The following is a 24,234-nucleotide window of genomic DNA, read 5'->3' as shown; positions in this document are numbered from 1 at the left end:
GCGTCCATCACGACACATGATGGACGCTCAGTGCACGTCCATTTTGGTCACGAAAGTGGTCAGGCAGCTACCTCTCTCTCTCTCTCTCTCTCTCTCTCTCTCTCTCTCTCTATATATATATATATATATATATATATATATATATATATATATATATATGAGTAATGCACCACCTTTTCGTTCTGTCATTTCAAAAATAATTATTGTGATCGATAGGTTTTGTTTAGTGAGAACCCGTTTTTGGATCACCCAAATCTGACATGTATAAAGGTTTTTTGGGGCTCATAAAAACATATTTTTTGTCAAAAAACAAATGGTTTAAGAGTGGATTCCTGCTACTAAACTGAGCATGTTAAACGATTCAGATCTATCATAAAACACTTCAAAACTAGGGGGCAGAACAATAAATAGGACGTAATCTGTTTAGTTCTCCCTCTCTCTTTATATATAAAAATGGATCCGTACTGAATTTCTTTTGCAAAATATTTATAATAAATATAATTTTTTATGTGGTAAAGTTTTCTTTAAAAAAAGTGACATTTTTTTCTGCAGGTTTCCTCAAAGTTTTATTTGAAAGTGATGCATTGGAACGGAATTCTTACTGTTCTTAAAAATTCTTTTCCTGTAACTAGGGTCGAATGAGATAGCTGGATGGTTAGGTGACAATTTCAAGACCAAAGTGCCTCAAGTTCGAATCCTGGTGAGTGCCCCAGGCTGTGAGCCTGCCATTAGAAAAATCCTCAAACCTCCTCCGCTAGGGCTAAGATTAGTATATGTAATATGGACTAATTTCAGCCATCCAGATTCATCAGTTGGACGGTGGATGTAGATCCTCTGACATTGTATATAGCGGTGTCAATAGGCCTGGTTTACCAGACCCGACCCGACCCGACCCGAACCAAACCCTATAGGATCCAGGTATAGTGATAAATAAGAAGACCCGTTTAAAACCTGGGTCAGGACCCAAAGGTCCCATTAATAAATGAACCTGCTGGGTATAGTTTGTGAAATTTTATACCAGACCTGAACCCGACCTGGGTTGCGATTAAGACCCATAAATTTTCAATGTAAAAATGCTAAAAAACATGGTTTTATAGGGTATGGTCCAGGTTTGGTCCATGTAGTTCTTATCGAGTCTGAGTATGGTTTTCTTATAGTGGACCTGATTATACCCAAGTCCAGACCCGATACCATACCTGAAAATCTGGTCCAAGATTAGTTTCACCCAAAACCAAACCCTACCCGTAAACACCCCTAATCGTATAAGCTCCTCTTTGCACTTCATCCAGTCGTAGAAAAACTTTGGTGCTCACCATGGCCTTATTGCCTCTATTGAAGAAAAACATACCGTTATTTGATCCTTATTCATAAGCCAAATGATCGAGTAGTAGAGGATTCGAATCTCAACACCAGGCAGGCAGGATCATCAGGATCTTTCTCATTCAAATTTTCTTTATTGAGAGAGAGAGACTCCGGTCAACCAACATTAGTGATAAGGTACCAACGGGGGCTCTGCTTGTCTGGCAGCAGCGGTCAGTACACAGCACTTTGTGTTGAGAAGTTGCAAATTCCAACCTCAACCTCAACCTCGACCTCAACCTCAACCTCAATGATATGGTTGTAAAACTGGTAGGAGTCTGACTAACCCAGCTTTTTATGTGGTAAAAAAAAAAAAATTAGTGGCCCACAAGGGTTCAGCTCAGCTGTTAGAGGCAACTTGTGAATGTCACCAAATTCAGGGTATGTTACAAGTTGAAAAACCACGGGTGGCGTGGCGTCCCTTGCCCCCAATGTCTAAGCTGGGTGTAGTTTATGGTGGGCAGGGGGACCTTAAAAGAGAAGATCAGGTGCAACATGATTGCACAAAAATTATACATTAAGCACTCGATCACCGTCCATCAGGTCTTAGGCCCAAGATGGAGGGTGCAAATATTTGTGCAATCATATTGCACCTGATCTTTTCACGGGACCTCATGGGTTTTACGAACGGGAGGACAGCCAAGGTGCGATCGGTGATGAGGGTTTTTTCTTGGATTATCCAAAAAAAACAAAAACATTAATGATAAGGAAAAATCAACATGTACCAATCGGGTTGTTTTGTTCAAGAGGGAAAAGTTGAAAGGAACTCAACCTGATTTAACTTCACGTAGGTTTTTTTGATGGTACAATTAATCTTTTTTCCAAATCATCTATCGAAATTTTACTTTCTTTGGTTGGTCTTGAGTTATTTGACTTGGATAGCACAGATAAAAGTTTTCTTTTCCTCCCTCCCAACTGCTTTTCATGTTCAGCATTTCGTTTTCATAAATAAGGAGAGGAAGCCCGCCATCCTCTTTCGTGGTCGTCTGTATTTTTTTTCCTTTTGCTATCTGTTCATATTAATTGCTTGGCCTTTTGTTTCTTAGGATTCTTCTTTTCTTTCTCCCGACCTCCTTCTTTGGTTTTCTTTGCTTTGTTGGTGAGCTAATTTCAACTCGTCCTGTTAGCCTTTTCTGTTATTGGAAAAAACCCAATAAACTGTACCCATTTTTTATATTGGGGATTTGGGTACGTGAAAAAATGTTTTTTTTTTTGCTTTTTGTATGTGTGTGGAAGATCTGTTGATGTGGTTTGGGGGTTTTAAGATTGTGAGTGTTGCAGTTGATTGCCATTCATTGTGTGTTTGATGCTTTCCCTTGTTTTACTATTAGTCACCCAGAGTGGATTTTGCCTTATTTCCTTTTTCCTTTATTGGATGTTTTATTGTATGATTCTATTAGTCGTGGTGTGTAAAGTGTTTGTTGGGGCCGGAAAGAATTAGGGTTGGGGTGCCACTTAGTATCTGCAGGCCTGATTCTGGATTCTGCCTATTGTGATTGCCTCATTCTGGTCCTTGATTCTTTAAGGGGGAGTTTGGTTTTCAAGGTTTGGGGCTATGGGGTGCTTCCAGTTTTCTTCTAGAGAGAGGAAGGAAGAAAGCAAGAGTATAAGGTCGGCTCCGGCGTCCACTCAGTACAACAGTGGGGGTTCGACCGACCATGAACCTAGGGGATCGGGGTCTGACTTCAATTCTCAGAACACCTCGGATATTAGTGTTGAATCGTCGGGGAGGAGCATGTTTCCGAGTTTTTCTCAAAGGCCTAACAGCAATCTTCGTGTTTTCACGTTCTCAGAGATAAGAGCTGCGACAAAAAATTTCAGTCGTTCGCTTATGGTAGGAGAAGGAGGATTTGGTTGTGTGTACAGAGGAAGTCTCCGATGTTTGGATAATCCCAATTCGAGGCAGGAAGTGGCTGTGAAACAATTAAATAGAAAAGGCTTGCAGGTTTCCCCTCCCCCTTTGAATTTCATTTTACATCTTATTTTGGTTACATTGATGTTAGAAAGATTTACTGAAAGACTTCTTCATCTGTATTGCAATGAAATTGTCATATGTATACCCCATATATGCTGAATTTTCTTATCAATGTTTCTCGTGTTCTATGTGAAAAGTGTTTGTTTGTCCTTTCATTTTCAGATCTATTATTTTGCATCCATTTTTTATTGCAAAAATCTGGACTCTTTGTTAGACATGGCTTTTGCTTCTTGAATTGCATGATGGTTACCCTTCTGGAATTCCAGTTTTTTAAACTTTGAATGAAACTAAGATGAACTTTCGTGGTCGATTCTTGTTCTACCACAAATTGTCTGGTCTTATGCTTCTGATGCTGTAAGTTAACGGGAAAGGCAGAGAATCAGAAATCGCTTCATGGGGTTCTGTAATGCTCTGTTTTCATCTTGACCTGCTTTTAGAATCTCTGATTAGTGTACTTTATCACTGAATTTCTTCTTGGGTCTATGTTGATTCTTTGAAATTTTGATCATCTTGTTAACGTCTTCCTTCTACCTTCTGATGAGTTGCAGTGCTACCACTAGTAAAGTGTCGGCAATTGTAGCCTAGAGTGCTTCTTTGTATGGTATTTAGATATACATACTTCAATATGTAAAAGACCTATTTCTCATTCATTTTCTTCTTTTCCTCATCAATCACATTGAAGCTTCCACAATTTTATTTTACTAATAGCACACACTGGCATTCCCTATTTATGTCCTGCACCACGCTCTTCTTTGAACAGATAAATGTCCAAAAAATGTGATTTAGATGGCCTTTTGAAGTCATAATATGAAATAGTTTCTGCTATTTGTTCATTAATTAGAAATGAGTCCAGTGGATCTACTGTTCTATACCCGAAAAAGTTGGAAATTGGTTGGATGATATATAAGAGCTTTGTGGTTTCTGTTTGCCGAAATGTTTCATTATATATTCTGGAAGAATAAATGTGGTTACGACTACTATGGAATCTGTATTGTGAGGTACTCAGCTGCAGTGATCAATGCAGTCACTGTTGATCTCTTCCGGAGCATTGCTCATTCTAAGAAAGGAAATGACAAATTTGATTAACTAGCACATTTTATGGTGTAGGTGCTTTATGAATGTTCAAAGGATCGGTTAAGAAATCACACTGTGATTCCAGATTGTCAGCAATGAGCTTACAGTTTTATCACAGCATTCCAGTGACAGCAGCTTGTGCTCAAGTTTCACAATAATTTCAGATTGTGTGTGGGTGTATGTATGTGTGTGTGAGTTTGTGTGTGCATGTGCTTGCATGTCTAAGTTTTGTCATGTGGGTTATCTGGTAAATAGGGCGTCACCATTTAGAAGTGACTATAGTAATGGGGGAACCCATTATTTGTTCATAGGGAAATGAACTATTTGCAAAAAATAGCATATTGTGAGTGGGATGGTTATAATTGTAAAAGTATCTTCAACAAGATACTATGATCAAGACCTTAATATTCTTGATGATAAACACGTGCACAATAAGAACTCTTAGAACACTTGTGCACCAAAGCACAACCCACTAAATCTCACAAATGCACAAAGGCATAAAAAGAATAAAAAACACTTTATTAATCACATGGGCTTTGACCCAAAGCATACATTAATATAATAGAGGGAGGCCCTTTATATAGGGCAAGGGAAGACCCTTGGAGGGGCTCCCACATAGTCGTTGGAGGGGCCCAACGACTAGTGTGGGCCCCCCCAAGGTACTTGAGTACATTGAAAAGAAAAAAAGAAAAATGGGAAAGATAAAAAAAGAAAAAGGAAATTACAAAAAGCATATTCAAGAATTGAATATGCGTAAACTGTGTGAAAAGACTGAACTACCCCTACGGCTGATAATAAATAAATATTATATATATATATATAATAGGTAGATACTGTAAAAATATCTCAAAAGAGATAATGTGCAAAATAAGCGCCACCTCCACAAAGGAATATGTGCACAAAGGCACTAGAACACTTAGAACAAAATGTACACAAGGCACAAATGAAGAACACAAATGCCAAAATATAAAGAATTTTATTGAAAAATTGGAGAACATTGCTCCAAGCATTGTATACATTTATGAGGGGGGGGGGCACCCCCATTTATACTAAAGAGGGACCCTTGGAGGGGCTCCCACTAGACGTTGGAGCCCCTTCAACGGTTAGAAATCTAACTGTTGGAGGGGTCCAACGACTAGTGTTAGACCCCCTCAAAGGGTTGACTAAGTCAACAAGAAAGAAAAGAAAAAGAAGAAAGAAGGAAAAAAGAAAAAGGAAAAGAAAAGAAAGAAAAAAAAAGGAAAAAGGGAAAAAGTTTACAAACATATTCACTAATGTGAATATGCGCAAAAGGAGAAAAATACCGAAATACCCTTGGGGGTTACATGATGTGAAATATATATATATATATATATATATATATATATATATAATGATAGATACATATACATATATGTATCATACATATATTATATGTATCTATCATTATATATATATATGTATGTATAAAAAAATAGAGACACAATTTAACATTCTCCCTCAAACTTAGGGCGCAATGACCGAGAGTTTGCCGAGAAGAAAGTTGAATCTTGGAGAGCAGAGCGCCTTGGTGAAGAAATCTGCCAACTGATACTCTGAGGTCACGTAAGGAAGATCTATAAGTTTTTGCAAATATGCTTCTCTAATGTAGTGGTAGTCCATCTCAATATGCTTTGTGCGTTCATGGAACGTGTGATTTTTAGCAATGTAGATTGCACTCTTATTATCACAACATAACTTTGTGGGTCCTTGAACCTGAATCCCCATGTCTTGTAGCAGTTGATGAATCCACACAATTTTCATGGTTATAAAAGCCATGGCTCGATATTCTGCTTCGGTGGATGATAGAGACACCTTCTGTTGTTTCTTACATCTCCATGAGATCAGGGATTCACCTAAAAAAAATGCAAAAATCGGTAGTGGAGTGACGATTATTTAGGTCACCTCCCCAATCAAAGTCAATATATGCAATTAAATTTTACTCAGAAGATGAGGAAAGAAAAACTCCTTTGTTTAAAGTTTCTCTTATGTATCTGACAATTCGGAGAACAACACCCATATGGACGGATGTAGGAGCATACTGGAATTGGCTTGCAGTGTGCACGACATGCGAGATATCTGACCTTGTGATGCTAAGATACATTAGAGACCCCACAAGTTGCCGGTATGGAGTAGGATCCTCCAAAGGAATCCCATTATTGATTTTCATTTTTGATCCCACAATTTCAGGGGTCTCATAGATTTTATCGTCAGAAATACCTAATCTGTCAAGAATCTCACACGCAAGTTAAGTTTGAGACAAGAAATAGCCTCTATGAGAGTAGACTACCTCTATACCAAGAAAGTATGTCAAATACCCCAAGTCTGACATTTCAAATCTTTCTTTTAAAGTGGTTTTAATACTTTTGATGCCCTTTATGTCACTACCTGTTATCAGCATGTCATCAACATACAACAGTAAAATCACAATTCCTACATTAGAATTTTTGACAAACAGAGCAGTGTCAGTGTAGCATGAAGTAAAACTATCTTGAATCATAACTTCATTAAATCGATCATACCAAGCCTTAGGGGCCTGTTTTAAACCATAGAGCACTTTTTGCAAACAAAGGACTTTTCCCTTCGGTACGTCCATACCAAGATGAGCATCCATGTAAACTTCTTCGTTAAGATCTCCATTTAAAAAAGCATTTTTAACATCCATTTGGTAAATGAAACATGCAATGGTGATCAAACATCTTAAAGTGACCATTCGAGTAACGGGGGCAAAGGTTTCTTCGTAATCAATGCCGTATTCTTGACTATATCCTTTTGCGACAAGGCGGACTTTATATCTTTCAAGAGTGCCATCACTCTTGGTTTTGACTTTAAAAACTCATCTACATCTTATTGATTTCTTTCCTTTTGGAAGATATTGAAAGACCCAAGTTTTGGCTTTGTTGAGGGCTCTAAGTTCGTTATCCATGTCATTCCTCCATTCTATCATTTTCTTAGCTTCTTCAAAATTCCTATGTTCTTGGTATGAGTGAATGGCACTAAGACATGCCCTATGTTTTAGAGAAAAAGACTCATAGGATATAAATCTAGAAGGATTTTTTCTAGATCTTTCGGTTCTTCGAGAGTGGTTGGAAGGTTCACTAGGGTCACTATACTTTTCTATTGCACTTCTAAAGGTACTTTTATCTCTATGTGTATAGGTAATTGGTTCAACTATCATTTCTTTTTCATGTTGGATGGGTTGTGGAATACTTTCACTTATGTCCTTATCCTCATTTAATTCATCATCGCTAAAAAATTTCTTGTTTCTAGATAATAACTCAAACAAAAAAGAGTAATCAGCATTATCTTCATCAGTTTTGTGTTCTTCAAAACCACTTATATTTTCTAAAACTGTTACATTTCTTCAAACATATAGTTTGTCATTTTTAATATCATAACACCTAAATCCTTTTTGTGTTTTTGAGTATCTCAAAAACGTACAAGGAATAACTTTGGGAGATAGTTTATCATTCTTGTTGGTGAGGACAAAACATTTACAAAAAAAAATTCTTAGTCTATTGTAGTCAGGTTCCTTTTTATACAAGGTTTCAAAATGGGATATTTGATTCAATTTTTTGGATGAAAGTCGATTTATGAGGTAAACCGATGCAAGATCCACTTCGGCCCAAAATCTTTTTGAAATTTTTTGAGAAATGAGTAAGGTCCTTGTAGTTTCTATTATATGTCTATGTTTTCGTTCGGCTAATCCATTTTGTTGAGGTGTTTTTGGACAAGATCTTTGATGAACAATCCCATTATTTTCAATATAACCTTTGAAATCATTTGAAAGATATTCTCCCCCGGAATCAGTTCTAAAAATTTGTGATTTACTATTGAATTGATTTTCTATTATCATATGAAAAACCTTAAAGGTAGAGAAAACCTCATGTTTATGTTTGAGGAAGTAAATTTAACTATATCTTGAGAAATCATCAACATAAATAACATAATATGAAAAACCTTCCTTAGACATTATGGGTGCCGGTCCCCATACATCCGAATGCACAATTTCAAAGGGCTTAGATGAAAACATAGTTCTTTGTCCAAAAGGTAAGTTTCTCATTTTACCAAGAATACAATCATTACAATTGAAATTGTCTTTACATAAAGTTTTAGCAAAATGTAAATAAGAAAGCTTGGCAATATTTGGATGCCCAAGGCATTTATGCCAAACATTTATATTTTTATGTTGGGCAATATTACAAAAAGATTGTTTTGGAATTTGAAGAAATTCCATAAAGTATAGATCTCCCTTCCTAGAGCCTTCCTCAATCAACTTTCCGGACCGACGATCCTGTATCCAACATTTATTTGATGAGAACTTGATATCACACCCATGATCCGATAGTTAACAGATGGAAAGCAAATTTAAATTTAGTTTTGGGATAAATCTAACTTTAGGAATAAAAAAATCTTGTCTTTCAAAATCTCTAATTTCTTTTATTTCAAGAGAAGCCCCATCCGCAATAGAGAATTTTTTTTTTTTTAGTATTTAGAAAGTACAAAAACATTTGGAGTCATATGAAATGATGCACCCGAGTCTAAGAGCCAAAGAGTCTTATCGAGAGGAGAGAAGGTGGTCATGGCGGCTCCGGAAACGGATTCCTTGAGGAGAGGTTGAAGAGCTTCCATGATTTGATTTAGAGACAAAGTAGCATTGTTAGAAGTTGAAGGGCTTTCCTCCTTGGTTGGTTGGAAAGTTGTAGACATAGCCACCATCTTTTTCCATTTAGGACATACCGGTTAAATGTGTCCCGGTTCTTTGTAAAAGTAGCATATGATCTTACTATAATCTCTTCTTTCATGATGCCCACCATTTTCTCTTCCTCCTTGATTTTTGTTGAAGTGAGGGGGTTTATATGTTTTGACATTATTCTCCGGTCTTGAGACGGCATAAACACCCTCATCCTTAGAAGGAATGGCCAACACATTTAGATTAGTTTTATTTATCCCCAATCTAGTTTCTTCTCCACTTAGTTTGGTAAGCACATATTCCAACGGAGGACGAGAAAGAAGACAAAAGAGATGACCTAGTTTGTTCAAACTCGGGTCTAAGCCCATTTAAAAAGTTGAAGAATGATCCTCTTCTAATTGTTTGGTTCTCAATTCAATTGCCTCTCCACTCCCTTTCGGTTCTTGGAGAGCAAGTTCATCCCAAATCGTGGATAACTCGACAAAATATTCTCTAACGACCATTTCCCCTTGTTGAAGAGTTAACGCCTTCTTTTAGAGATAATATTTATGGGACAAATCTCTTGAAGTATACATTCTTTCAAGATACTCTCATAAAAGCTTTCTTTAACTTCAAAATATTGGCATTTATTTTCGTTTTAACGGAAGAAAAGAACCATGAAAGAATTTTGTAGTTTTTCATCTCCCATTGTTCATGCCTTTTGTTGTATTCTTTAAAGGCTTTTTTTTTCTCTTCACCATCAAGAACTTTTATTTCACCCCTCTCAAATGGTGATCTTAGGTTCGGGTCCGGGAATGGTTCCTTTGACGTATCCCCAAAGACCTTTCTCTTTAATGTGAGCCTCCATATTACCGGCCCAAACATGGTAGTTGGAGTCATTTAAGTTAAAACCAAGTAAAAAATGAGACTCTTTTTCACCCATTAGAGAGGAAAGAGTGGAGAAAAAATACGTACCACAAAGGGACTTTTAAATCTTACTTGACGTAAAATCCTTCTAAAATAATGAAGGAAGAGAAGCCCCCACGCCTTTCACCAAGAAACCCCCATGCCTTTCACCAAGAAACCCCCCATGCCTTTCACCAAGAAACCAAAGGCATGCTTTTCGAGGCACTTGCAAATGCGAAGAATCACATGATCTTCAATCTTCAACCTTGCTTTGATACCACGTGAAAATATCTCAAAAGAGATAATGTGCAAAATAAACACCACCTCCACAAAGAAATATGTGCACTAAGGCACTAGAACACTTAGAACAAAATGTACACAAGGTACAAATGGAGAACACAAATGCCAAAATATAAAGAATTTTATTGAACAATTGGAGAACAATGCTCCAAGCATTGTATACATTTATGAGGGTTGGGGGGGCACCCCCATTTATACTAAAGAGGGACCCTTGGAGGGGTTCTTACTAGACGTTGGAGCCCCTCCAACGGTTAGAAATCTAACTGTTGGAGGGGTCCAACGTCTAGTGTTGGACCCCCTCCAAGGGTTGACTAAGTCAACAAGAAAGAAAAGAAAAAGAAGAAAGAAGGAAAAAAGGAAAAGAAAAGAAAAGAAAGAAAAAGAAAAAGAAAAAGGGAAAAAGGGAAAAAGGGAAAAAGGGAAAAAGGGAAAAAGTTTACAAACATATTCACGCAAAAAGAGGAAAATACCAAAATACCCTTGGGGGTTACATGATGTGAAAAATATATATATGTATCATACATATATGAATATGTTTCTCTTTATTAGGGATGGCAGTGGGGCGGGGCGGGGCGGGGCGGGGGACAAGGTTTCCACCCCCGCCCTGCCTCAAAATTTTATCCTCCACCCCTGCCCCGCCTCCGCGGCGGGGATGGATTTTATCCTCCACCCCTGCCTCCATCCCCGTTTCATACCCTTCATCCCCGGTCCAAACGGGGATGAGGCGGGGCGGGGATATTGCGGGGAAAAGTGGTCGGGTCGGGGATTAGGCGTGGATCGTGGCGGGGACGGGCGGGGCGGGGAAAAGTGCACGTCCACCCCCGCCCCGCCTCCGCAGTGGGGATGGATTTTATCCTCCACCCCCTCCATCCCCGTTTCATACCCTTCATCCCCGGTCCAAACGGGGCGAGGTGGGGCCCCGCTTTCCCCCGGTCCACTGCCATCCCTACTCTTTATATATATAAATATATGTATACAAAAATAGAGACACAATTTAACAAATACATATACATATATTATTGGATTACAAGATTCAATTACATAATTTAACACCCCCCTCAAACTTAGGGCAAGATGACCAAAAGTTTGCCAATGAGGAAATTGAACTGCAGAGCACATAAAGCTTTGGTGAAGAAATCTGCCAACTGATATTCTGAAGTTACATATGGAAGATCTATAACTCCTTTCAGATATGCTTCCCGAACATAGTAACAGTCTATCTCAATGTGTTTAGTCTCTTCATGAAAAGTATGATTTTTTGCAATGTAAATTGCACTCTTGTTATCACAACATAGCTTGGTGGGCCCTTCTATTGTGATCCCCATGTTTTCTAATAGCTAATGCATCCATACAATATCCATGGTAGTAGTCGCCATGACACAATATTTAGCTTCTGTTGAAGATATAAACACTTTTTGCTGCTCCTTACATCTCCATGAGATCAGCGAGTCTCCTAAAAACACACAAAAACTAGTGGTGGAGTGACGGTTATTGGGGTCACCTTTCCAGTCAGAGTCAGTATAAGCAATTAATTTTAATTCAGAAGAAGAGGATAAGAATACTCCATTGTTCAGTATACCCTTTATGTATCTCACAATCCGCAAGATGACACTCATGTGAACTGATGTTGTTCCATGTTGGAACTGACTTGCAGTATGAACTGCATGAGAAATATCTGGTCTAGTAATACTCAGATACATCAATGATCCCACAAGCTGCTTATAGGGGTGAGATCAGAGAGAGGAATGCCGTCATCAATCTTCATTTTAATTCCTACTATAGCAGGAGTTTCACAAACTTTAGCATCCGTAATACCTGACGTGTCAATAACCTCAGATGCAAGCTTAGTTTGAGACAAAAAATACCCTCTATGAGAGTATGCCACTTCAATACCCAAAAAATAAGTTAGAAATCCTAAATCAGACATTTCAAATCTATCCTTTAAAATTGATTTTATGCTTTTAACCCCTTTAGTATTACTTCCGGTTATTAACATATCTTCTACATACAAAAGCAGAATGACAATCCCTGCATTGTTTTTTCTAACGAACAAAGCAGTATTAGTGAAACAGGATGAAAACCCATTTTCTAACATTACGGAGTTAAACCTATCATACCAAGCCTTGGGGGCTTGTTTTAAACCATAAAGGGCTTTTCGAAGGCGAATCACTTTTCCTTTGGGAGTTTCCATTCATGGTGGAGCATCCATATATACCTCTTCATTTAAATCGCCATTTAGGAATGCATTTTTAACATCTATTTGATAGATGTTTCGTTTGTTAATTGAGGCAACGGTGATGAGGCATCGGACAATGATCATTTGGGCCATAGGGGCAAACGTTTTTTCATAGTCAATCCCGTATTCTTGACTATATCCCTTTGCAACTAACAGAGCTTTATATCTCTCAAGAGATCCATCCCTTTTAGTCTTTACCTTAAATACCCATCTGCACCCTATTGCTTTCTTACCCATAGGAAGAATTTGAAATTCTCAGGCTTTTGTCCTGTTGAGAGCTGAAAGCTCATGTTCCATTGCTTTCAGCCACTCATCATTTTTTTTGGCTTCTTCGAAGTTCCTGGGTTCTACATAGGAATGAATGGCGCTAAGATAGTCTCTATGTTTAGGAGTAAAGGAATCATATGAGATGAACTTAGAAGGCATCTTTCTATTTCTTTTAGTTTTTTTATAGATTTTCATCATTTGTTGAATTGGAACCACTAGATTCATTGTATTTTTCAATCGCACTCTTAAAACTATTTGTCTCTATGGGTATATATTATGGGGTCTCTCGATGCCCCTTCATCACTATGTTGGGAGATAGGAGGATGGAAGGGAATATCTTTTTCGTCTTCTTTATCATTGGCCTCATTAAGAGTGAGTTCATCGTCACTATCATCATTATGAGCTAATAATTCAAATAAAAAGGAGTAATCCATGTTTTCTTTCAAAGGTTCACTTCTTTCAAAACCATTAACATTTTTCAGAAAACTCACATTTCTGAAAACATATAATTTATCATTCTTAATATCATAACAACGAAACCCTTTTTGGGTTTCAGAATATCCAAGAAAGGCGCAAGCATTGGCTTTCGGTGAAAGTTTGTCGTTCTTGTCAGTAAGAACAAAGCATTTGCAATCGAAAATTCTCAACCGATTATAGTCAGGTTCTTTGGTATACAACATTTCAAAAGGCGAGATATTGTTCAAGTTTTTCGAAGGTAGCTGATTTATTAGATAGACAGACGCTAAAACAACTTCAGCCCAAAAACCTTTTGGAATGTTTTGAGAAATAAGTAGAGTTCGTGTTGTCTCTATTATGTGTCTATGCTTTCTTTCGGTTAATTCATTTTATTGAGGGGTTTTCAGACAAGATCTTTGGTGAAGAATACCATGACTTTCAAGATAATTTTTGAATTCACTTGAAAGGTATTCCCCACCAGAGTCAGTTCTAAAAATTTTTAGATCCCCATTGAATTGATTTTTAATCATCATATGATAGGTTTTAAAAGTCGAAAAAACTTCATATTTGTATTTAAGAAAATAAATCCAATAATATCTCATGTAGTTGTCAACAAAAATGACATAATATGCAAAACCTCTTTTTGACAAAACAGGTGTCGGTCCTCGTACATTAGAATGGACAATTTCAAAAGGTCTTGTTGTAAACATAGATCTTTGACAAAAAAGGTAATTTTTTTCATTTTTCCAAGTATACAATCGTTACAATTGAAATCACTTTTACATAGACTTTTAACAAAAGGTAAATGAATTTTTTTTACAATATTTGGATGTCCAAGTTTCTTGTGCCACACATTAATATATTTTTGTTGGACAACATTATAAAATAGGTTCTTTGGAATTTGAAGAGACTCGACGTAGTAAAGATCGCCCTTCCTAGAGCCTTCCTCAATCAACCTCCCAGACCGGCGATCCTGAATCCAACATTTGCTAGATGAAAATTTTATATCACACCCATGATCCGAGAGTTGAGAAACCAAAAGTAAATTTAAGTTTAATTTAGGCATAACTATAATTTTTGGAATAAAAAACCTTGTTTTTCAAAATTTTCAATTCTTTTTACTTCAAGAGATGTTCCATCCGCGGTTGAAACAAAGGATGGGGAGTGATTATTTGAGTAATCGAAAAAAGAACTCATACTTGGGATCATGTGAAATGAAGCACCTGAATCTAAAAGCCGCGATGTCTTATCAGGAGCAGAAGAGGTTGACATGGTGGCTCCAGAAATAGCTCCTTTGAGAAGAGGTTGAAACACATCCACAATTTGTTGCAATGAGAGAGCTCCATTTGAAGATGATGAACACTCTTCCTTTTGAGGTTGGGATGTGGTAGCCATGGCTAGTAATTTCTTCCATTTTGGACATATTGGCTTGATGTGCCCCGGTTCCTTACAAAAGTGGCACAAGAGCTTGCTATAATCCCTCTTTCCTCCTTGACCGCTTGAACTTTGGTTTTGATTCTTGAAATGAGGAGTCTTGTAGGTCCTTAAATTGCTCCCGGTCTTAAAATGGTATTAACACCTTCATTTTCTTTATTATTGAAAGGTGTTGCTAGAACATTTGGGTTATTCTTACTTATACCCATACGTGTCTCTTCCCCACTTAGTTTAGTAATTACATCTTCAAGAGAAGGGGAAGTGAAGGCGGATAGGAGAGACGATCGGATTTGTTCAAATTTGGGCCTAAGCCGATTCAAAAAATTGAAAAAACGATCTTCTTCTAATTGATTGTGCCTAAGCTCAATAGCCTCTCCGCTCCATTTGGGTTCAAGCATGGCAAACTCATCCAAAATGGAAGACAACTTCGCGAAATACTCTCTAATAGTCATTTCGTTTTGTTGAAGGGTCAAGGCCCTTTTTTGAAGATAGTATTTGTGGGACAAATCCCTTTAAGTGTTCATTTTTTCAAGGTATTCCCACGCTTGAAAAGCATTGATTCTTGTCTCCACGGACGAGAAAATCCATGAGAGGATTTTGAAGTTCCTCATCTCCCATTCTTCATGTTTTTGCTATAATCTTCAAGAGCCTTGGCTCTTTCTTCCCCTTCAAGAATTTTTATTTCTCCTCTCTCTATCAAGGTGATCTTAGGCTCTGGTTCGAGAATCGAGCCTTGGACATAGCCCCAAAGCCCTTTTACTTTAATATGCACCTCCATATTTCCGGCCCAAATGTGATAGTTGGAGCCATTAAGTTTAAAACCGAGAGAGAAATTAGAGTCTTTTTCACCCATTGGAGAGGAGAAATGAGGAAAAAAGATACGTACCTCAAGAGATTTTTCTTCTAAAGTATTGGATGAACGAAAGGATTCACCCCAACCACCAAATATTTGAGGGCATGTTTTTCGAAGCATCGGAAAAATGTGAGAATCCACACGATCTTTCTTTCTCCAACCTCACTTTGATACCATGTAAAAGTATCTTCAACAAGATACTATGATCAAGACCTTAATATTCTTGATGATAAACACGTGCACACATGCACAATAAGAACTCTTAGAACACTTGTGCACAAAAGCACAACCCACTAAATCTCACAAATGCACAAAGGCATAAAAAGAATAAAAACACTTTATTAATCACATGGGCTTTGACCCAAAGCATACATTAATATAATAGAGGGAAGCCCTTTATACAGGGCAAGCTAAGACACTTGGAGGGGCTCCCACATAGTCGTTGGAGCCCCTCCAATGGTCACAAATGTGACCGTTGGAGGGGCCCAACGACTAGTGGTGCCCCCCCCCCCCCCCAAGGTACTTGAGTACATTGAAAAGAAAAAAAGAAAAATGAGAAAGATAAAGAAAAGAAAGAGGAAATTACAAAAAGCATATTCAAGAATTGAATATGCGTAAACTGTGTGAAAAGACTGAACTACCCCTACGGCTAATATTAAATAAATATATATTTTATATATATAATAGGTAGATACATATACATATATATTATATATATGTATATGTATTACCTTATATATATATATAAAATATATATTGGATTACAAGATTCGATTACATAATTTAACAATAATAACTAACTATTAGACCTGCTTTACTATATGGTACGGAATGTTGGGCTGCCAAAAGATATCATATTCAAAAAATGAGTGTAGCTGAGATGCGGATGCTTAGATGGATGTGTGGAAATACAATAAAAGATAAGATTCAGAACGAGGAGATACGTAAGAAGGTAGGTGTTGCACCCATTGAAAATAAGATGCGAGAGAATCGTTTACGGTGGTTTGGACATATTCGGCGAAGGCCTAATGATGCTCCAGTTAGAAGGTTGGAGAAATGGGAAAATATATTAGTTAAAAGAGGTCGGGGTAGGCCTAGGAAGACTTGGATGGAGATGATAGGAAAGGATATGAATGCTTTGAACCTCACCGAGGACATGGCATTGGATAGAAATGATTGGAGGAAAAGGATTCATGTGGAAGACCCGAAATGAATTTCTTTTTTTGTTCATATCGCTGACCCCAATTGTTTTGGGATGAAGGCGTAGTTGTTGTTGTTGTTGTTGATACTCCAGAAAAATATGTGCAATATCTGCAGTAGAATGTAGTGAAAATTCCTATGCATTACCTTAGTATATATCGTGCATCTGGTATGTGAAAAGTGAAAACATTAGCAATCAATGTGTGTGGGAAATAGAATCACTGCTTCATGAATTAAGATTGTGGGCCTCTGTTGTTATTATGAAAAACATGATAAGATGGCCTTCTTTGTTGTCCTCACGGTCTTTAGAGTTCTTTCCTTTCTTTCTCTTTATCTTCCTCTGATGAAGTCAATTGGTTGACGAATTCAGGAGTCCGTGGGACCGTTCCATCAAGGTGTCCCATTGAACCGTGACTACTGATAAAGGGAATAATAAGCTTCTTCCAAGTAATGAAATTGGATGAATCGAGTTTCTCAGTAACCAAATGAGAAAGGAAGCATTCAAAGGAGTGGGGGAAGCTATAATGAGAAAACACAGCAAGGGACCAATACAAAAATAAAAGAGATGACAAAGGATAACGAGAATAGATCTCTGATAAAAAAACATGATTTTTTTTTGAGGTGATGCATATAATAGTAACAAATACAACAGATCTGAGATATATGCTAACTTCCTTTTGAATCAAGGATGAATGTCTCCTATTTTTTTGAGATTGGTTTCCTTTTTTTAGGAAACAAAGGACGTCAATAGGATGTCCTCTCTTTTTCTTTTTGGAAGCTGATATGAATAAGAAAAGGAAATAAGAGAAAGCTGCAGCAGAAGTAATCAGCCAAGAACAATGGCAAAAGAGACTCCAACGTAAAAACTTAAAAGGGAATAAGGAAAATAAAAAGAAGCAACAATTATGGCCAGTGTTATAAAAATGTGCCTTGAGGCGCCAAAGGCGTGTTTTTGATAGGTTACAGATTCCAGTTATGTAATCAGTTTCTTAGTTACTTTTATTAATCAGTTTCAGTTTCTTAGTTACTTTTATATGTTATATTTATTAGTTTCTTTACTTTTTATATGTTAATCTCATATATTTTAACTTTTATAGCTTAATCTCATATTTTTTAGTACTTATTTGAGATTTTCTATTGCTTATTGGTTGTTGCTTTATAGGACATTATATTTTTCAATTATATAATTAGTTTTCCAGTTATGTAATCAGTTTCTTAGTTACTTTTATATGTTAGTCTCATATTTTTAGTACTTATTTGAGATTTTCTATTTCTTATTGGTTGTTGCTTTATGGGACATTATATTTTTCAATTATATAATTAGTTTTCCAGTTATGTAATCAGTTTCTTAGTTACTTTTATATGTTAATCTCATATTTTTTAGTACTTATTTGAGATTTTCTATTTTTCATTCGTTGTTACTTCATCAATCAGGCATTTCTTTATTTATTTGAATTTTTAGATATTTTTTTTTATAATTTTTTTAAAGTTTTCAAAAAAAAATTTTGAGGCTTACGCTTTACGCCTCGAGGCTTATGCCTCGCCTCAGTTTTTGGTGGAGCGCCTCGCTACGCCTCAATGCTTTTCACAACACTGATTATGACATTTTTTTTATAATATAATAAAAAACTGGCAAAAGAAGACTTCATAAAACAAAGCAACAAACTTAAGAATCCAAAAAAAATGACAAAAGAGAAGAAATATAGAAGACGACAAGAAGGAAAAGATATTGGGATCGATGATGATCGAATAGAGAAAAGAAGAAGAAGAACTCAAAATAAAGGAAACATATGTAAGGAAAAGAAGTAGAAGGATGCAGCCATGATTTAATGAAACTTATTGACCTGCAATAGGAGAAAAAGTGAGAAGAAAAGGTAGAAGAAGAAGAAGACGCTGAAGTTGAGGAAGGAGACACTGAGACGTTTTGGGCTGCACAGTTTCACGTTTTCATCAATCGTGCATGACCTGGTACTTCATATTTATATATATTAGGTTACAAAGTAATTTGATTATGGACATAACTGTCCTACAACAAACATAATATTACAAGCGTGTCCCAGTAAGCACGTCAATCACGCAAATCCTAGTTTGGGTCTGGATCAGACCCAAACTAATCCAATCCATTTCGTGACACTTAATAGCCCCCCTCAAGTTGTGCATGGTCTTGTACCATGGACAACTTGTTCTTCAAGAACCAGAATCTATTTTTCGTCAAACCTTTGTAAATAAATCTACCACCTGGTCTTCTGTAGGGATGAAATGAGGCTAATCTCTTTGTCTTCAACCTTCTGTCGAATGAAGTGTTGATCTATCTCTATATGTTTTGTCTTACCGTGGAAAATAGGATTAAAAGATATTTTGATGGCACTTTGATTATCACACAATAAGATAGATTTCGAGATCCGTTCCTCCAATTCGTTCAACAAATGCCTTGTCCAAGTAGCTTCAGCAGTTGCAGCAGCCATTGATTGATATTCAACTTCGGTTGTCTTTTGTTTTCTACTGCTCCAGGATACTAAGTTTTTCCCAAGAAAGATGTAATACCTGGAAACCGACTTCCTTTCATCAGGATCTGCTGCCCAGTCTGCATCACTGTAGATCGTGACATCATGCATGCCTCCTCTTTTCCAACTTTTCTTATATACCAACCCATCTCCAATGGTACCTTTTAAATACCTCAGCACTCTCTTGACTGCATCCATGTGTCCTGTTCGTGGCTCATGCATGAACTGCGATACTTGATTGACAGAGTAAACAATGTCAGGGCGAGTAAAGGTAAGATATTGAAGCATACCGACTACACTTCGATATCTTGTAGGATCTGGGTACAAATCTCCATCCTGTAAACTAAGCTTTTGATGTAAGACACTCGGTGTAGACAAAGGCTTGCAATCTTGCATACCAAATTTCTTCAACAAATCTAGTGTGTATTTATGTTGTGTCAGTGTCAGGCAACCATCCTTTCTGTCTACCTCGACTCCAAGGAAATAACGCAAATCTCTTAAGTCTTTCATCTTAAACCTTTGACTTAAGAGTCTCTTTATTTCTTCAATGTGGCTCATCGAGTTCTCTATAACAATAATATCATTAACATATATCAACAACAGGGTGGTGATGCCTTTACTCTTGAATATAAACAATGAGTGGTCCAAGAGAGATCGACAAAACCCATGCTTATGTATTTCTAAGGAGAAGCTTTCAAACCACCAGCGTGAGGCCTACTTCAAACCATATATGACTCTTTTTAGTCTGCATACATGTGTGCTTGGGTCTCCTTCAGCATATCCTGGAGGTTGTTCCATGTAAACTTCTTCCTTCAAGTCTCCATGAAAGAATGCATTTTTGACATCTAACTGACTCAATGTCCATTCATGTTTGATAGCTAAAGACAATATAATTATTATTGTCCCCATTTTGACCACCGGACTAAAGGTTTCGTCATAATCTTGGCCATATTCCTGTGTAAACCCCTTAACAACAAGTCTTGCTTTGTATCGTTCTATGGTGCCATTGGGTTTGTACTTAATTTTATAAACCCACTTGGAATCAACAACATTTTTGTTAGGAGGTTTGAAAACAATTTTCCACGTTTGACATTCATGAAGTGCTTCCACTTCTTCATTCATGGCCTCAATCCATTTGTTTGATTTCACGACTTGATGAAACCCTATGGGTTCATCATGCTTATCAATTTGAGATAAAAAGAGTTGAAGATCCATAAAAAAATTGTTGTAGCTGACCCACCTGTCAATAGGGTGTTTGATTCTATTTGAACTCCTCAGGTTTCCAATGGACACATAAGTATCTGGTTCAATGTGAGGAACAAGAGGAGCGCCTTTTTCTCTTCGCACATATACATACCCTTTAAATTTATCCATAGGATGAGATTGTGGGTTTGCCCCTTCTTCAGCATATGAAGCTCCACCGACCTTATCACCAGATTGAGGTAAGCATGCTTGGCCTGAGTCAATGTCATCTTGGTCAGCCGACTGTGTTTCCTGAGTACACTGTGATGAGCAATCACCATAAACACTTGCAAATAATTTTGCATTCATCCATGGATGATAAACTTCTTCTGTAGGAATTCTTTAACAAGTATTAAACAATACATCTCTAAAATTATTCTCATCAAACACAACATTCCTGGAGATTTTAACACGTTTAGTCATAGGATCATAACATCGATACCTTTTGTAATCATCGGCATATCCCACGAATCTACACTTGAAAGCCTTTGGTTGATTTTTTTTTTTGAGAGAATCATCAATATGAACATAGCAAGTGCATCCAAACACACGCAGAGCATCATAATCAGGCTGAATGCCGAAAAGAGAAAAATATGTTGAACTATTTTGTAAAACTGTCATGGGCAAACGATTTATAATATAGACTGCTGAATGAAATGCTTCTGTCCACAAACTAATGGGAAGATTGCTATCATGCATCATGCTCATGGCCGTTTCAACAATATGCCTATGCTTTCTCTCAGCAAAATCAATAAAATCCTTCGATGTATACTCACCACCTAATCACAGTGAAAATGCAGAATATTGGTAGAGAAATGGTTTTGAACAAAGGCATGGAAGTTGCGAAATATGTGAAAAGTTCCAGACTTATGCTTCATAAAGAATATCCAAGTATAACAAGAATAACTGTCAATAAAGATGAGATGATATCTGCTACCAGAAGAAGAACAGACGGGTGCAGGACCTCAAACATCTGAATAAACAATTTCAAAAGATCTTGAAGCTCTTTTATTTATAGAATCAAAAGGAAGAACATGACTCTTACGCATTTGACAACTGGTGTCACGGGCCAATTTCCTTCAATGGGCCAGCGCGGCGCGACGGTCCTTCCTTATCGCCGCAAGCCTACTCGTCAGCTCGCTTGCCGGTCGCGGAAGCTTGTAATCAGAGTGCAAGAGAGCAAGAGAGAATAGAGGGAGAGAAATTGCAATCACAAGAAGCAATCACAACGAGGGTGAACAAAAGAAAGCTCAACGCATTTACTTCATTCACAATTTTGCCCGCAGGCTATTACAGTTCAAGTATACGGGCTGCCCCTTCGGGGTATTGATTCACCTGAACCGGGCAGCTTACATCAGACTCAACAAAAGCAAAACAGACTCTAAGCGCAACTGTACACTGTAAGTCGCAAGGGAACATGCTCCCCCCTTCAAATCATGCGCCGTCCTCGACGCCATCTGTTTTGTGGTAAGCCCTGACTTCAGCCGGGTAGCGGCTGTTCATTCGAAATGCAGGCTCCCACGTTGGTTTCGCTGTTTCCTCCCATTGCACTAAGTATTTCTTCGCTTGTCCCAAGTAGTTGACCTTGTGGCGAAGGATCTGACTGAGGTGCTTCTCGGCCCGTTGGGCTGCCGGGGCACTCTGCATGATGGGAGCGCGTTGTGGCACACTGCGTTCCGGGTCTCCATCATCTGGATGGAACTGCTTGAGGTTGCACACGTTGAACACCGGGTGCACCTTGAAGTCTGGGGGCAACTCAAACTTGTATGCCAGCTTGCCCACCTTCTTTGTGATGGTGAAGGGTCCCTCATACTTTCTGAGTAGTCCGCGGTGCCGCCCGTGGAAGATGCCTGTGCGATCAGGATATAACTTCACCAACACTTGGTCCTCAACTTGGAACCCTGCGGGCCGACAGTGTTTGTCCGCCCACTTCTTCATTCTCTTTGCCGCTTTGTGTAAGAATGCCTTCGCCAACTCATTTTGCTCGTGCCAGTTGCGAACGAACTGATAGGCGAATGATGGCCTTCCCTTTTCTTGTGTGGCAAGAGTGTGCGGGATCAGTGGCTGCTGCCCCGTGGCTATCTCGAACGGACTGTGGCTTGAAGACTTGCTCTTCTGCAGATTATAACAAAACTGTGCCACATCAAGGAGCTTCACCAAATTTTTCTGATTGGCACTAACAAAGTGCCTAAGGTACTGTTCCAGTATCTCGTTGATACGCTCTGTCTGCCCATCTGTCTGCGGATGGAAGCTTGTTGAAAACAGCAGCTCAGAGCCAAGTAGCCGAAATACTTCACGCCAAAACTTGCCCGTGAAGCGAGCATCGTGATCACTCACAATGCTCTTTGGTATGCCCCAGTGCTTCACCACATGCTTTACGAACAACTCTGCAGTCTTCTCTGCAGGGCACTCCTTGGAAGCTGGGATGAAGGTGGCATACTTTGAGAAACGATCCACCACAACCAAAATAGAACTGAGGCCCTCTACCTTCAGCAGACTAACAATAAAGTCCATGGAGATACTATCCCAAGGACGTTCTGAAATTGGTAGAGGCTCAAGGAAACCGACAACCTTCTGGTTTGTCCCTTTATCCTGCTGGCAGATGAGGCATGTCCGCACATACCCCTCAACGTCGTCTCTCATCTGCGGCCAATAGTAGCCGCGCTCAAGGAGTGCTAAGGTCCGCTCTTGACCAGGATGGCCGGCCCATAGTGTATCATGGCACTCCTTGAGTAGCTCTCGGCGAAGGCTTCCCCACCGTGGTACAAAGATGCGTCCCCCTTTTGTTACGAGGAGGCCATCCTGTAGCCAAAATCGCCGAGTCTTCCCTGCTTGCACCAGAGAAACAAGGTGTTGTGCGGTCGGATCCTGCTGCGTACCCTTGCGGATGCGGCTCAGCAATGCACCCTCCAAATGCACTTCAGAAGACTCCGCGCGCGCAGCTGCCAGTTCAGCCCTACGACTCAAGGCATCCGCCACAACATTGGTCTTTCCAACCTTGTACTCCAAGGCAAAGTCGAACTCAGCCAAAAACATCTGCCATCGAGCTTGTTTAGGCGTCAACTTCTTTTGTGTCTGAAAATAGCTCGTGGCTACATTGTTCGTCTTGACGATGAACTCGGCACCCAAAAGGTAGTGCCGCCAGGTCCTGAGGCAATACACAATGACGGTCATCTCACGTTCGTGCACTGTGTAACGCCTCTCTGCATCCTTTAGCTTGCGACTCTCATATGCGATCAGATGGCCATCTTGCATAATAACTTCGCCAATGGCAAAGTCTAAGGCATCAGTGTGGACTTCAAAGGGCCTCGAATGATCAGGCAGTCGCAACACTGACTCCTTCACTAAGACTTTCTTTAAGCCATCAAAGGCATCTTGGCACGCTCTTGTCTAGAGCCATACCCGATTCTTCTTTAACAAATCTGTGAGGGGCGCAACAATGAGGGAATAACCTTCGATGAAACGCCGATAATAGTTTGCCAAACCGAGGAATGACCGCAATTCTGACACTTTGCTTGGCGGAACCCATTCCTGGATGACCCTTATCTTCTGCCCATCCATACGCAGCACACCACGCCCCACAACGTGGCCAAGGAAGTTGATCTCCTCTTGCCCGAAGAGACACTTCTCTCGTTTGACACAGAGGTCATTCTCCTTCAGCACCTGAAACACTGTTCGCAAGTGCTCGACATGTTCCTCCATGTTGCTGCTGTAGATCACGATATCATCCAGGTAGAC

At 38.7% G+C, this 24,234-nt stretch overlaps 1 protein-coding gene across 2 annotated transcripts in view; it reads left to right on the top strand.

Moving 5' to 3' along the window:
* Nucleotides 1–2,289: 2,289 nt before the first annotated feature.
* Nucleotides 2,290–24,234, top strand: part of LOC149822381 (serine/threonine-protein kinase PCRK1-like) — a 49,064-nt gene continuing 27,119 nt past the window's right edge. Inside the window, exons 1-2 of one of the 2 annotated variants that reach the window (XM_089980730.1) lie at nt 2,290–2,547; nt 3,153–3,304. In XM_089980730.1, the coding sequence (XP_089836856.1) occupies nt 3,191–3,304 (114 nt within the window). In that variant the 5' untranslated portion in view covers nt 2,290–2,547; nt 3,153–3,190. Of the gene's footprint in view, nt 3,305–24,234 lie in introns of both variants that reach the window. The other variant, XM_089980729.1, reaches the window with a different exon arrangement.

This window comes from Nuphar pumila, chromosome 11 (genome assembly GCF_984573655.1).
Source record: "Nuphar pumila chromosome 11, dmNupPumi1.hap1.1, whole genome shotgun sequence".
Taxonomy (NCBI): domain Eukaryota; kingdom Viridiplantae; phylum Streptophyta; class Magnoliopsida; order Nymphaeales; family Nymphaeaceae; genus Nuphar; species Nuphar pumila.
The sequence above is the reverse complement of the archived record's forward strand: the minus strand, read 5'-3'. Positions and strand labels throughout refer to the sequence as shown.